General features: G+C 40.9%; 1 protein-coding gene across 7 annotated transcripts in view; it reads left to right on the top strand.

The window, feature by feature from the left end:
• The window catches only part of LOC110453920 (G protein-activated inward rectifier potassium channel 3-like), a 70634-nt gene that overhangs the window by 50175 nt on the left and 3951 nt on the right, over positions 1 to 16508 (top strand). For 6 of the 7 annotated variants that reach the window (XM_021503160.1, XM_021503161.1, XM_021503162.1 and 3 more), the window contains one exon: positions 2237 to 3812. In XM_021503160.1, the coding sequence (XP_021358835.1) occupies positions 2389 to 3786 (1398 nt within the window). In that variant the 5' untranslated portion in view covers positions 2237 to 2388 and the 3' untranslated portion in view covers positions 3787 to 3812. Of the gene's footprint in view, positions 1 to 1606; positions 1944 to 2236; positions 3813 to 16508 lie in introns of those variants that run through there. The other variant, XM_021503158.1, reaches the window with a different exon arrangement.

The raw sequence follows: 16508 nt of genomic DNA, 5'->3' as shown, positions 1-16508 counted from the left end.
ACTTTGCTTGTTTGTTCTCCTTGGCAGCAGCCATTGATAAATGTGAAAAATACAATTGCTGTTAATAACAGCATAATTAGTCATCAGGGACTGTATGTTCAATGAGCAATTCAAAGGGCAGTGTGTTTGGCAGAACATAAAAGTGTGGGGTAAAGTCAAGTAAAATTTGATTAAGGGGGTGTCAACTGTTGAGTAACTGAGTAGGGAGTTAGAGAGTGCAGCAGACTTCAGTTCATGACTTTAAAGTGAACTGAATCAGGGGTTATGCAATTATGGCTGTCCTCAGTTAAGGAGTATATGATTTAGGCAAATGTACAGTAAGAAAGAGGCTGTTGAAGGCTTAGTAGACCTCCTTAACAATGTTAGAAGATTTGAGTAGCCAAGACATGGACCAAGACTATAGAGATTTTAAACTGAAAAAAATGTGGCTTTGGGGCTGACATTTGAGTAAGGAACTATGAAAGGTTAAAAATCAAGGATTGTTGAAACTTTTGAGTGAGGAGCTGGGGTGACTGAAAAATAGGTTTTGGAAAGATATGAGTAAGGGTTACTAAGTTGGTTATTTAATGCTGAGTGAAAGATAGACAACCTGAACTCTTTTCTCCTCCTCCTCCTCCTCCTCCTCCCCCTCCTACACTCGCTGCTGTCATCTCCTGTGAATCTCTACTGGATTAACAGATTACACCCTTCACAGAAAAAGTTCTCTAAGGCTGGGCTCTATACAGCCAAAACACTATCAGACTGGTAGTGTGCACGTGGTCGGGACAGACCAGCCATTTACCATTAGTGCTTTAGTACCGGTTCCTCCAGACATGAAACAAGTGTGTACATTGATATAGAATCTTCTGTTGTTACAGTGGTCTTACGAAGCTGTAGGGGGAGAGAGGTGTAGCTACCAGCCATACACATCACTATACCCCCAGGGGGTCGGGATTTGGGGATACATGTTTAACAGTTTATAGTTTGAGATGAGGCCAGAGCTAATGAGTTTTCCATGTCTGTATTTTGTCTTTATGTTTCTGTTTGTGGTTGTGTGTGCTGATCAAGATATGGGGCACATCAGTGCAGCAATCGGTGTGAATCATATTATCCAAGAAAAACAAGTTTTTTATTGTAAAATAACTGAAACATTTTATAAACAAAACCTGCTATGACGTTGTTCTTCAGTAGGTTATAGGTTGTAAAAGAAAGAGGCGATATATATATCAGGTGTATACCCTCGTTTGAGTGTTAACCATCCCTAAGATAGAGCAATCATGTGTAAGAGTTACGAGTTTCATTTAATTACAGATATTGAAGTAGAATTACAATGCCTGGATAAAATGTCTCTTCAACTTTGAATCCTCATGATCTATCGATATTCTCTATCATAAGAAAGATAGTGTCAATGATCTGCCATTAGGATTTAAACCAGCAGGAATAATGACATCAAATATCGGGACTGTTACGTTGGTTACAGATCTGGGTAATTCCTACAGGTAAGTGACTATAACTACGCTCCAGACTTGACCTGGTATGGAGGATAGACTCTGTACTTCTAATACAGATGCAGTAGTGCACACATAAAGTGCAGTAGGAGGTGTGTTCTAACACTGGCGGAATAATGCCTGCTGAGAACAGGTTGTCGGTGATACCTCGCAGCGCTTGTCAGACTTGTTGAGCGGTGATAGTACCATGATTCCGATAGGTGGACCCTGTTATATTACACTGTAGATGGCAGGTAGTGTTATTTGTGTGGTTTGTTGACAGTTCCACCAGTTACATTGCCATTACTGACAACATTACTGGTGCACACAGACTGCTGCCGCTGCTGTAAAAATTGTGTTACATGGACAGGGCCAGTATTGATGTCACCGACTTGTGACTACACTTGCCTGATCATCCAACATTAGGTTATGGAATGAACAGATTCATATGAGAGCAACAGAGTGGTCAAAGAACTGGTACTTGTAATACTCCATTAGAAACTGCATTCATTGAGGCATATAAGTAAACGAAGCATGACACAGCAATAAGTGGGAACACTGGAGTCTATTTGTATTTATCATCTGGGTCTGGTAGATGGGTTGAAAAGCTTTGTATATGAAAACAATAGAGTTGCTTTATTCTCCATGTGTAATATTTTTCCAGGGTAGATGTAATTTACCTGTATATCTATCTTTATCTTACCATCATGCCAAGTGTACATATCGTTACAGTGAAACAATTTTATCTTTTATTTCTTCTCTACTTTCAGCTCCAAACAGTCAACAAAATGTTTGACAGTTGGCCAAAGTCATCGCCATAGCAACAGTGTTCCACGTTGCCATTCTACCCTCCAAGGTGGAGAAGTCGGTGGGAACCAAGGACTTTGGCATTGCTAAAGCTCTGGCCTCAATACTCAAGCTAATGCAGACAGTGGTCATGGAAACAGGGTATGGGCCAATGGTGGGCCCCCCAGTCAGTGGTCTCCAATCTGGGGAGCCAGATATTTTAGACAATGGCAAACACGACCCCAAGATCGGCTCACAGGAATCGTTTACGGAATTCCTGGCACGAAGTGCACCCCAAAGTAATGGTCCCGTGTTACACAGGCGTGCGGATAGACACTTCAGTAAACGCATGCGCCGACGATTAGTGTACAAAAATGGGGAGGTAAACATTACACAAACAAATATCAGAAAGAGAAGACGGCGTTTTCTGGCCGATATTTTTACGACATTAGTGGACATCAAATGGAGATATAATTTATTATTGTTTGCCATGGCATTTATCCTAAGTTGGCTTATATTTGCAGTGATATGGTGGTTGATATGTTTTTCACATGGTGACCTTGACCCTGACAACATGAACAGTGATAAGTGGGTGCCTTGTGTTAGGGAAATGGGCTCATTTACGTCAGCCCTTCTGTTCTCTATAGAGACGCAACACACGATTGGATATGGATCTCGACACACGACAGAAGAGTGCCCGGAGGCCATCATTGTCATGATGATTCAGTCGTGTTTTGGTGTGATATGTCAGGCTATGATGACCGGTATAGTGTTTGCGAAACTCTCCAGACCTAAAAAGAGAGCAGAAACTCTCATGTTCAGTAAAAATGCGTGTATTTGTAAACAGGATGGAGAGATGTGTTTATTGTTCCGTGTGGGCGACATGCGTAAGTCACACATTGTTGAGGCACATGTACGTGCAGTGGTGATAAAAAAGAAGATCACGAAGGAGGGTGAAATTCTACCCCTGTATCAGTACGATGTGGACCTAGGCTATGAGGATGGGCAAGACCGACTCTTTTTGGTCTGGCCTGTCATCATAGTCCACAAAATTGATGAGGACAGTCCTTTCTGGGAAATGTCTCCGGAGGATCTTCACCGGGAACAGTTTGAGCTGATAATTATCCTGGAAGGGATTGTTGAGTCTACTGGTATGACAACACAAGCCCGCAGCTCTTACCTTCCCGGAGAGATCCTCTGGGGCCACAGATTTGAACGTCTTGTCACATTCCGCAAGGAGAACGGGCAATATCAGATTGACTTCTCACGATTCCACAATACAATGGCGGTGGAGACGCCGCAGTGTAGTGCCAAGGAGCTCTCCGATTTGGGTGAAACAGTGCAGGAAAATACATACATTGAGGATGATGAAAACACATCGTTAGGGTCAACAAAACAGGAGAGGTTCCCCAGTCCTTACGTCATCAAGCGACATGGAGTCGCACAGACGGACTTCGATGATGACGATCTAGATTCACAAGACAGTTCAATACCGAGTCGAATAGCAGCAGAGGAATCGGAGACACTCTTATGACAATAGGCCCAACACATAGTACTAAGGTAAGAACAGAACAGGGAGGAGGTATCATGTATAGAATTCTCTAGTACAAAATAGCACCAACATATATAAACAGAAGACATAACCAGGTAGGTTATGTATAAAACAGTAACAACATATGCATATAAAGGGGTAGTTTAATATGTACAAAATAGTACCAACATATATACATAATAATACCATAGTAAGCTGTAAACAGAATAGATGTAGTGAATTTAAACGGTAATTGAAACGCACTGGTAATTAATATTGAAACATGACATGTTCATGTAGCCACAACACTTCCCTACGCAATAAATGAACTACAAACATTTTATGTTTGTCATTCTCAGGGCTTGAGAAAATTACGCGAAACTTGCTGTAGATTTCAAAAATAAACATTGAGCGAAAGTATATGAACATTTATAGAAGTTCATGTACAACATTGGATCCAACATGCACTGTATTCAACCGTAGGTTATAACCACAGGTTATGTACCAAGCTCAGAATCCACCACACAGTATATTGAACAATTGTGTGCAGAATAGATTTAACTTTAAGATGATGATATTTAATTCCCTTTTCTCTGCTACGAGCATGTTAAGTGACATTTTGTCTGGAACAGACATATTCGGTGCCCTTTTGTCTCGTACAGGATTAGTTGAAGATGTTCAAGGCCTTTTTATCTGATGTAACATTGTAAAAGTTCAACGCTTCTTTTGTCGGGAACAGCATTAAGTTGACAATATTAAGTGCTCCTTAGTTAGATACAAATTTGTCTCTGCAGTAAAACAATGTTCAGTGACCTTTTAAAATTGGTGGTATAACCACATCAGGGTTGTGTTTAAAACCATTGATTTAATTGTGAAAGTGTTTTAATAAGATTAGTTGAAATTATGCCTTTATGACCAGAGTTGTGCACATGTTGGTCTGCAGTTCTCTGACACCAGTCACTGACACATGGGGGCAATTACGGCTCATTGTTATGTTTCTCTGGTCTCCACCTTTTACTGGTAACACACACAAGTCTTAATATAACTACAAATATACAAAGAAGGAATACTACAGAAGTATGAGGCCAGTAACCTGTGGTTGTAACTAGATAGTTTTACATAAACCTTGAGGACAGTCTTGGCAGTATGTATGTGTATAGAAGTCTTAAGGCAGTCTGTATCTGTGACTAGGTATACAGTAGTCTGAGGGCAGTCTGTATATGTGACTAGGTATACAGTAGTTTGAAGGAAGTCAGTATCTGTGACTAGGTAAACAGTAGTCTGAGGGCAGTCTGTATCTGTGACTAGGTATACAATAGTCTGAGGGCAGTCTGTATCTGTGAATAGGTATACAGTAGTATGAGGGCAGTCTGTATCTGTGACTAGGTATACAGTAGTCTGAAGGCAGTCTGTATCTGTGACTAGGTATACAATAGTCTGAGGGCAGTCTGTATCTGTGACTAGGTATACAGTAGTCTGAAGGAAGTCTGTATCTGTGACTAGGTAAACAGTAGTCTGAGGGCAGTCTGTATATGTGACTAGGTATACAGTAGTCTGAAGGAAGTCTGTATCTGTGAATAGGTATACAGGAGTCTATNATCAATACATCCTCTTCAAATCTACTCCAAGGAAAAAATAGTTAACACAGACTATTTTTACGAGNAGTCTGTATCTGTGACTAGGTATACAGTAGTCTGAGGGCAGTCTGTATCTGACTAGGTATACAGTAGACTGAAGGCAGTCTGTACCTGTGACTAGGTATACAGNGTATACGCATAGGTGATTTGAAAAAACTTACAGAACTTACATAGAACGGAGCTTAAATTGATCAACTACATTTTCGTAATAGTATGGGGAAACGCACCGAGATGTCGAAACGTAATGTACAGGAGTATATGGGCAGTCTGTATCTGTAACTAGCTATACATGAGGCTGAGGGTAGGCTGTACCTGTGACTAGCTATACATGTGTCTGAGGGCAGTCTGTATCTGTGACTAGCTATACATGAGTCTGAGGGCAATCTGTACCTGTGACTAAGTACAAAGGAGTCTGAGGGTAATCTGTACCTGTAAGTAGGTATATAGGAGTCGTAAGGCAGTCTGTAGCTGTGTTTATGTACACAGGAGTCTGAGGGCAGTGTGTATCTGTGGCTAGCTATCAGTGACTTTATCAAGTCTAAGGGCAGTCTGTAGCTGTGGCTAGCTATCAGTGACTTTATCTGAAGGCAGTCTGTATCTGTGGCTAGCTATCAGTGACTATATCTGAAGGCAGTCTGTATCTGTAGCTAGCTATCAGTGACTATATCTGAGGGCAGTCTGTATCTGTGGCTAGCTATCAGTGACTATATCTGAAGGCAGTCTGTAACTGTCTATATGTCTGTGACCTCACATGTGGGGTCAATAAATATCCATATACATTTACACTGTTGTTTTGACCCAGTAGGAACTGTTCTGTAATGATCTGGCATGAGGTACAATTACAATAGTCATTAGTCAGTGTAGAGTTGGTGTTGGTGTTGGTGCTGATGGATAGGTGAGCATGTGGTCAGTTCTGTGTGTGATAAAGATGTCTGTGTATCTGATTGTCAGAAAACTTTGGGAAGACATATTTCACTCTCTGCATTCAAAACAATTTTGAAGGCAGCTCACTGGTTCAAAAGAGATTGCAACCTCTCCAAAAATTAACTTTTCTAAGAACTTAATATCTTCAGTAAGATTGGTCAGTTTAGAAATGTATAATATCAAAGGTTTACTCTATACACAAACTATTTACAACCCAGTTCATCGTTTGTGTATAAAGTTAAAGTTTGATACATGCATTATTCTAAGAACTTGTTTATCATAATTGTTTTTTCAAGAAGGTTAAATTTACAATATGCTATCGGTTTACTACAATTTTAAAATGTATCATCATCTGTTCAATGTTTTGAGGAACAATTCTGTCTTTACACATGCTGTGGTTGCTGATGGCCTGGACTGATATTAAGTCCTGTCCCCTATATAATGGTATCACTGTGGTTCCTGATGGCCTGGACTGATATTAAGTTCTGTCCCCTATATAATGGTATCACTGTGGTTCCTGATGGCCTGGACTGATATTAAGTCCTGTCCCCTATATAATGGTATCACTGTGGTTCCTGATGGCCTGGACTGATATTAAGTCCTGTCCCCTATATAATGGTATCACTGTGGTTCCTGATGGCCTGGACTGATATTAAGTCCTGTCCCCTATATAATGGTATCACTGTGGTTCCTGATGGCCTGGACTGATATTAAGTCCTGTCCCCTATATAATGGTATCACTGTGGTTCCTGATGGCCTGGACTGATATTAAGTCCTGTCCCCTATATAATGGTATCACTGTGGTTCCTGATGGCCTGGACTGATATTAAGTCCTGTCCCCTATATAATGGTATCACTGTGGTTCCTGATGGCCTGGACTGATATTAAGTCCTGTCCCCTATATAATGGTATCACTGTGGTTCCTGATGGCCTGGACTGATATTAAGTCCTGTCCCCTATATAATGGTATCACTGTGGTTCCTGATGGCCTGGACTGATATTAAGTCCTGTCCCCTATATAATGGTATCACTGTGGTTCCTGATGGCCTGGACTGATATTAAGTCCTGTCCCCTATATAATGGTATCACTGTGGTTCCTGATGGCCTGGACTGATATTAAGTCCTGTCCCCTATATAATGGTATCACTGTGGTTCCTGATGGCCTGGACAGATATTAAGTCCTGTCCCCTATATAATGGTATCACTGTGGATCCTGATGGCCTGGACTGATATTAAGTCCTGTCCCCTATATAATGCTAACACTTCTACCTTGGTCACAAATTTTGGATGTTTCTGATGGCATTGCAACCAATTGCCAAAGTCTTACAGTTGAAGTGGTGTAATTGTCCAAGCCTTGGCGATAAAGTGATCCATATTCACTTCATTGGACCCATTTATATGGTCTGAACAAAACCACATCCATACTAGAATTAGATGCATTTCACTAATTCCTGACAGTTGATTCTTTCTTACATCTCAATTTTCCATTCATTACTCTCAAACAAAGAAAGGAACACATTTGATATCTGTTTATTGGAGAAAATGAAAGGTTTGATCATTTTGAAGTGTCGAGGGCAATCCTCCAAGAAGTACAATGGACTGATGGAGTGTATAGATGTGTTAGAAGCTAATTGAGGAATAGAAAGTACATGATCATTTGGTTTACTTCTCAATGCTGTACTTTACATTGAATCTAAAATCCATTCTAGTTTGTGGACATATGCTGAGCATTGTGTAGCCTGGTCCATAATGACATCTCTGACATTGATTCATTCTTTTAGTTTTAAAAGCATTGGAATAACTGTAAAATGTGAATGGTTTTGCCCTCGTTGTATCTCCACTTCAAAACAACAGGTTGGATTCACCACAGGATGAAAATTGTGATGTAATTTTGTAGTTTTGGCTGTATTTGTTTTTAAAAGCCAGAGCCAATAATTGTTGCAGGGTAAATGTTATATGTTTTACAACATAAATAGTACATGTATTTTCTTAAGAGTTTAGGGAGTACTTTTATTTGTGTCATGTATGATTGAGAAATATCCCTATGGTAGAATCTATGCTTTGGGTTTCATGAAAAAATATCTAACACTCCAATAGGCAAGTTTGCTACTTTTTGGGCATCTGCTACATGTAATATGTAAAATAAAATGTGGATTTTCTTTTCGGGTGGAAACGGGTTATATGTTATCATCGGATGAAAACAAGTAGAATGTGATGGAGTTGGTCCAAAGAGTCCGACACAATCAGCATGAGGTGATTGAGCTTGAGGTTTGGTTTGGCGAGACCCAACAATTCCAGCCCATCTGGGGTTGGCGAGACCCAACAATTCCCGCCCATCTGGGTTTGGCGGGACCCAACAATTCCAGGCCATCTGGGTTTGGCAAGACCAAACGATTCCAGCCAATCTGGGTTTGGCGAGCCCAAACAATCCAGCCCATCTTGGTTTGGCGAGACCAACACTTCCAGCCCATCTGGGGTTGGCGAGACCCAACAATTCCCGCCCATCTGGGTTTGGGGAGACCCAACAATTCCCGCCCATCTGGGTTTGGCGGGACCCAACAATTCCATCCCATCTGGGTTTGGCAAGACCAAACGATTCCAGCCAATCTGGGTTTGGCGAGACCAAACAATTCCAGCCCATCTGGGTTTGGCAAGACCAAACGATTCCAGCCCATCTGGGTTTGGCGAGACCAAACAATTCCAGCCCATCTGGGTTTGGCGAGACCAAACAATTCCAGCCCATCTGTCTCAATGACGCTCTTCCTAAGAAACAGTCAGCATTGAATGTACAATCAATAAGACCAAAGAAAATTTCTTCTCGTCTGTTAAAAGCCAACTCCTGGAATATGTGATGATACAATTTAAACTAAGTTCAAGGTCAATATATATATCTATATACATGTCTTATATATCTTCTGGTAATGTCAGTTGGTAAACAAAAAAGTCTCTACTAAGGTCGTAGCCAGATTTACTGGCAGCTATGCAAGGTCAAGGTGAGTGAAATAAGCTGTAAACTTACAATGCCATGGACTGACACATGATCATTGTAAAAACAGACATATTAATTGAAATGCAAAGAACGAGCTTGGATAATGCTGAACAGGTCTAGGTTAGCTCGTCTATAACCCTGTCTATTACAAGAATCAGGCTATAAACATAGGTTGTCTGTATAGGAACAGTTTGTCTACAGAAACAGTTCACCTATAATAACTACACAGATTGTATATAGCAACAGTTTGTCTATTTTTACAATTTGTCTTTAGGAACAGTTTGTCTACAGGAATAGTTTGTACAGTTTGTCTATAAGAATAGTTTGTCTATAGCAGCTGTGTGTCAACAACTACAGTTTGTCTTTAGCAGCAGTTTGTCTATAGCAACAGTTTGTCTATAGCAATGGTTTGTCTATAATTACAGTTTGTCTATAGCAACAGTTTGTCTATAGCAACAGTTTGTCTATAGCAACGCTTTGTCTATAATTACTGTTTTTCTATAGCAGCAGTTTGTCTACAGGAACAGTTTGTCTATAGCAGTTGTGTATATTTAGGAACAGTTTTGGAGGTTTGAGACCAATGAAAAACACTACTGCTTACAGATGTAACTCGCTAATAAATCTATGTGATTATAGGGTTTATATGTTCAAAGATTGTCAACTAAACACAAATATTTTTGTGCTACAAATAGTAACAAACACAATGACATATTTATGACTTCATCGTAGTATTTAAGTGTGTAAGTTTAGGTTGGGTGTATGGAGTCCTGTTTAGGATCACTTGTCAGACCAGTCATATCAATTAGAGTCACAGCTTGCCACACAACAGACCCCTAGTGCTAGGCTACTGTAGAAAGAGACTTACGGACTCAAATTACCCCTAGTGCTGGGCTACTGTACAGGGAGACTTAACCCAAGTGCTGGGCTACTGTACAGGGAGACTTACCCCTAGTGCTGGGCTACTGTACAGGGAGACTTACCCCTAGTGCTGGGCTACTGTACAGGGAATCATACCCCCTAGTGCTGGGCTACTGTACAGAGAGACTTACCTCTTAGTGCTGGGCTACTGTACAGAGAGACTTCCCGTAGTGCTGGGCTACTGTACAGGGAGACTCATCCCTAGTGCTGGGCTACTGTACAGGGAATCATACCCCCTAGTGCTGGGCTACTGTACAGGGAGACTTACCTCTTAGTGCTGGGCTTCTGTACAGAGAGACTTACCCCCTTGTGCTGAGCTACTGTACAGGGAGACTTACCCGTAGTGCTGGGCTACTGTACAGAGATACTTGCCTCTAGTGATGGGCTACTGTACAGGGAATCATATCCCTAGTGCTGAGCTACTGTACAGGGAGACTTACCCCTAGTGCCTGGCTACTGTACAGGGAGACTTACCCCTATTGCTGAGCTACTATACAGGGAGAATTACCCCCTAGTGATTCGCTACTGTACAGGGAATCATACCCATAGTGCTGGGCTACTGTACAGAGAGACTTACCTGTAGTGCTGGGTTACTGTACAGGGAGACTTACCCCTAGTGCTGGGCTACTGTACAGGGAGACTTACCTCTTAGTGCTGGGCTTCTGTACAGAGAGACTTACCCCCTTGTGCTGAGCTACTGTACAGGGAGACTTACCCGTAGTGCTGGGCTACTGTACAGAGATACTTGCCTCTAGTGATGGGCTACTGTACAGGGAATCATATCCCTAGTGCTGAGCTACTGTACAGGGAGACTTACCCCTAGTGCCTGGCTACTGTACAGGGAGACTTACCCCTATTGCTGAGCTACTATACAGGGAGAATTACCCCCTAGTGATTCGCTACTGTACAGGGAATCATACCCATAGTGCTGGGCTACTGTACAGAGAGACTTACCCCTAGTGCTGGGTTACTGTACAGGGAGACTTACCCCTAGTGCTGGGCTACTGTACAGGGAGACTTACCCCTAGTGCTGGGCTACTGTACAGGGAGACTTACCCCTAGCGATGGGCTACTGAACAGGGAGACTTACCCCTAGTGATGGGCTACTGTACAGGGAATCATACCCCTAGTGCTGCGCTACTGTACAGAGAGACTTACCCCTAGTGATGGGCTACTATAGTACTGGGGCACTATACAAGGAGGTAATCATTAGAATTGAGGGCTATACCTAACAGACAAATCAGATTACATAGATACTGAAAAGAAGAAAGGCATGGAATATTTTATTCTTTGTCTTTTAAAATTTGTAAAGAGTAGAACACTTGAAAACACAGTTCAAGGTTGTGGCAAATTACATATCATAAAGTAAATTGTATAAGATAGTTTAAATCATTTATGTCTACGTCGGTGGTATATTTATATAAAAGTGCATGGAATATAATCCATAGCACATCCTCGTTACAATTGATTAGGCTTTTTTGAGAAAGGTATTTTACGTTTCTATTGAAATGATATACAGTGGAATCTGTATTAAGCGACCATCGAAGGGAAATTAGAAAATTGGCCGTTTGATAAAATTGGTCGTTTAATAAAGTTTGACCATATTTTTTTGTACACAACAGACTATAACCAAACGACTCCTTATTCAGACAACTGTAAACAGACCTCAAGCGCACACTTACACATGTATGTACAGGTGGTTTAAAACAACATCGTTCAACAGATCAGGTGAATACCTAAACAATAGTCGAGTGATAATTATGACAGTAAACAAATAACTAAGAGTGTTTGAGAAGAATTGTCATTTTACTAAGAACAAACGATCGACGGACTCACGTAGACTTGAAACGATTGAAACTGGTAATGCAGTTAAAAATTTTACCTAAAGCCGACAGCATGTTGCCGAAAAACGGACCAGTATTATTGTCGTTAGTACTTTGGCATTGAGAAGTTCAGTGATGTTATTAAAGGCTTCTAATATTGACGAGGAATTAGAAACGGTATGTATGCTAACATAAACATGTTATGTGAGCAGTTGTGCTGATATTGAGTGTTAATTTTGCACGAGAGTGCTGTCGTAAACATCTCTAAACAGACCCAATTTCAAGAATGAAAACCTGCCAGTGTACTTCATCCAATCAGATGGAGGATAGCATAGGGTTGAAGGTTACATTGCCTAGCAGGACACTGGCACAATCAAAATGGTTTTGCTCAACTGCAATACATATCAATCCGTATTTTCACTGCTAAATCAACAATATCGGCAGTTAGAAAAATGAACTTTTATTTGTTTCTGCACATCAATTAATTTATTATAAGTTTGGAAACTGGTTTTGTCCAATTTGTTCACTGAACTTGGTGAAAAGATCGTGAAATAGTATAGCCTTTCGTCAAATGTGGTGTCTGGTTGCAAATTTGGAGTAACACAACTATTTCAACGACCCTTTGCTATATTTTCGTCAAACATGGTCGCTAAAATCTATCAAATGCGGTAGTTTTGAGGTCAGTATTTGGTGGTCGCTGGTCGCGTTAGACAGATGGTTGCTTAATACAGTTAAATTTCATAGTAAAAATGGTCGGGAGGAATGAAAACTCCGGCTGCATTGGTGAAAGGCAAGTGCGCTATCAACTGCACCACCCGACCACCCTTGGGTACAAAAACCCCATACTACAATAAAATTTCAATTGAAATACAAGTGAAACAAATAATTCAAAACCTTATTGAAATGAAACAAATTCAGCAATTGACAGTCATAGATCAATGAGCCTGTCAAATGGGAAAAATGAATAGGAAAGCTGTTTGTAACAAGTTCTTAAAAGCCTGACAATCCCCATACTGGACAAGTTATGGGGGAAACACTTTGGGTATTCCCATCCCATCCATTGTAATGGAAATATTTGTCAGCTCAAAGCACTTAGTACAATACACAGTGGTTTAGTGCATGTGTGGAGATGTATGATGTACAAATGTCCGATTTCACCTCAATGATATAACATCCTCAAAACCAGTAAACCGTTCCTCATGTTCCCGCTAACACGCATCAGGTTTGAGGTGGGCACGTTATTGATCTGAGTGGAGCGATTAGCTCAGGTAGACGGGGAGGGTGAACCCTCAACAGGAAGGCTCTACTCCTCATGACCAACATATTTAACATATATTCATTGAATTATTAAGGAGGTGAACTGTGTTGCTATTTGGTGCATTGCGTCACTTCTGTGGTGCAGGTCGGTCTGACATATTAGTTCCTACATTGTATAGTTCCCCTGGACATGGTTACAGAATACTGCTATGATTGTCCCAACATTTGATGAATTAGTCTATAATGGTGGCTCGTAATTATTGAAAACATGTTGTTGATAAAATCAATCTAATAGTCATATGCTGGAAAACAATTAATGAATTTGGGAGCGATCAGCCCAAATGGCACATAAATGTTGTTGACATGCATGTACACACACCGATCTTGTGTGACAAAGTTTCCTGCTCCATCAAGTGGATTGTTTTGTCAGGGTGAACCCTATAATACAATAAAATGATTAAAAGTGCAGGAGTACGAGATAAATAAACACTTAGGCCTGCAAGAACAACCAAGGATACAGGGACCTAGCTAGTCAACCTAGGGTATGAGGACCTAGCAAGTGAACCCAAGGTATGAGGACCTAACCAGACAACCCAGTGTATGGGGACCTAACCAGACAATTGAGTGTATGGGGACCTAGCCAGACAACCCATGGTACGAGGACCTAGCCAGTCAACCCAGGGTACCAGGACCTAGCCAGTCAACCCAGGGTACCAGGACCTAGCCAGTCAACCCAGGGTACCAGGACCTAGCCAGTCAATCCAGGGTACAAGGACTTAGCCAGTCAACCCAGGGTACCAGGGCCTAGCTGGCCAACCCAGGGTACCAGGACCTAGTCGGTCAACCCAGGGTACCAGGACCTAGCCAGTCAACCCAGGGTACGAGGACCTAGCCAGTTCTAAACTTGGTTTGGTGACCAACTGAGTACAAACCTGGATATGGGGGACCAATCCTGAGTTTAGGGACCTACCCAGTACAACCCTGAATACAAGGACCAACCCAATACAACCCTGGGTATGGGGGATCAATCCTAGGTTTAGGGACCCACCCAGTACAACCCTGGGTACTTACCTGTACTGAGACTTCATACTAAAATGTACTGAGAGAGACCATACTTGCCTCTGTATGGAGGCCATAGTTACCAGAGTTTGGGGAGCCACTATAACTAGTATTTCGGGACCACCCTTGTACAATCTCATCTTGTATTGTTCTTAAGATGATTTAGGGACCACCCCTGCAAGGAAAGAAAAAATTTGACATTAAATTTTAATTTGGCTTTTTAGTAGTTTTTGGGTGTGGATCATTGGTTTTATTGGTTGGGAGTTTAGCCAACATGGCTGTTCATTGCCATTCAAATTGAATGCAGGTTCTGACTTGGCTTACAGCTGTTTTAAATCCAAACTCGGAGGTTTACAGATGAGCTGTGTATTATTCTGTAGCAGAATACTGAGATGTATTTGATACTGATGTCACAGTCCTACATTGGCAGCACCATGTTCTAATGCTGAAAGGTTTTATATGTACATGTACTGTACATACCTTTTATTCCAACATATTGTGTCAGTTCTAAAAGATAATTTATTGTTAGTGTAGGCCTTATGTGAGGGACAATGCAGAATGGGTACAGAGGGAAGTGTTCTTTGCTGTCTTTTGGGAACTATAACAGACCAATGTTCCTGCCCACTTTCATTACTTGTGATATCTTAGCTTTTTTCAGTTGTGTCTCTCTGAACAGTAGACTTCTGGTTAGTTAGGTGCCAGGTGACCTCTGGTCAGTTGGGTGTCAGAATAACATATCCTGGTCCTCAGTGTCTGACATTTCAGTAGGACAGCACTGTCATATTGTCCTTAGGTAGTCAGTAAGTAGATTGGTTTTCATGTGACTATGTCTTGGAAAGATGTAAAACCCAAAACAGACTCATTCTAGCCTTTGATTTGGTAAATCTGATTATATCACTAGACAGATGATGCTGTGTAAAAGATAATTGTTTTTTTCTCCAGTTATCAGTTTTAATTTTTTTTGACATCAGAAAGTACTTACAAAATGTTAGCCTCAGCAACAAATGTAATTTGGTATTGAATCCCTGTGAAACATTGATTCGCCATATTTACACAATGCAGCTACTTTATTATGTAGCAAACAATTCTGACATCAGCATTTGACATTGTGGGTGAGACAGAGAATACCCCACCAAGTTGTGTTTTAACACTGATTCGACATTAAGGACAGCAAGGAAAGTAAAGAACAAACACTGTTTATATTAACAAGATGGTGAATGTGTTATTACAGTCAGCGTCATTAGAAAACATTTGTCTTCAGGAATGTTTTCTCTCTAGACACAGACTGTGTTTTCTCTCATTTCCCTGTGTGTTAGATAGAGCTGCAGGGTGTAGGATAAGGAAATTCAACCCTCGGGATTTTCAAATTTGGCAAAACCCTTAGCATAGCCTCAGGTTTTACCAAATTTGAAAAACCCTCTGATGGAATTTCTCTATCCTACAGCCCAGAGCATGAACAAGTCTTATAATATTGTAAGGGATTGCACATACTTGCAGGTCAGAGTTCATATATTCCTAAAGGTCGCTCATATATGTAGGCCATACATGCTGTGCGTCACATGCAAGTAGGTCAAATACATGTAGTTCACATATACATGTTACTGTAGGTCAAATATACCGGTACATGTAGGTCATACATACCTGTAGCTATGGTTATACTTACCCATATGCCACATGTAGGTCATACATACATGTAGGTCACATTTACTTGAAGGTCATGCATATGTAGGTCACATAGAAAGTTGAATGTCTCTCATACCTGTTTGTCACACCTAAGGTCACAAATACCTGAAGGTCATATGCATGTAGGTAACCAATATTTGTAGGTCACTCAGGTATTTATATAGCAAACAAGGTAAAGAACCCAGATTTTAGTTCCTTGTTATGGACACATTTTCTTCATTACCAGCTTTTCGCATTACCATGGTAACGATGATAGATATACAGCATCACCTAGGGAAGACGGGATCCTGTATGTCAGTGACATTGATTTTTTGTGAAGAAATTCACAAAGCATGTAGCGTATATTAAGTTTAATTGGCTGTAGGCTGAGAAAGGTAATTATCTGTGATGGCATGTCAACCACTGTATAGGTATCCTGGTGGGGATGCATGTTAC

This window comes from Mizuhopecten yessoensis, unplaced genomic scaffold (assembly GCF_002113885.1).
Source record: "Mizuhopecten yessoensis strain PY_sf001 unplaced genomic scaffold, ASM211388v2 scaffold7547, whole genome shotgun sequence".
Lineage (NCBI taxonomy): Eukaryota > Metazoa > Mollusca > Bivalvia > Pectinida > Pectinidae > Mizuhopecten > Mizuhopecten yessoensis.
This window is presented reverse-complemented; position numbering and strand designations above follow the sequence as displayed.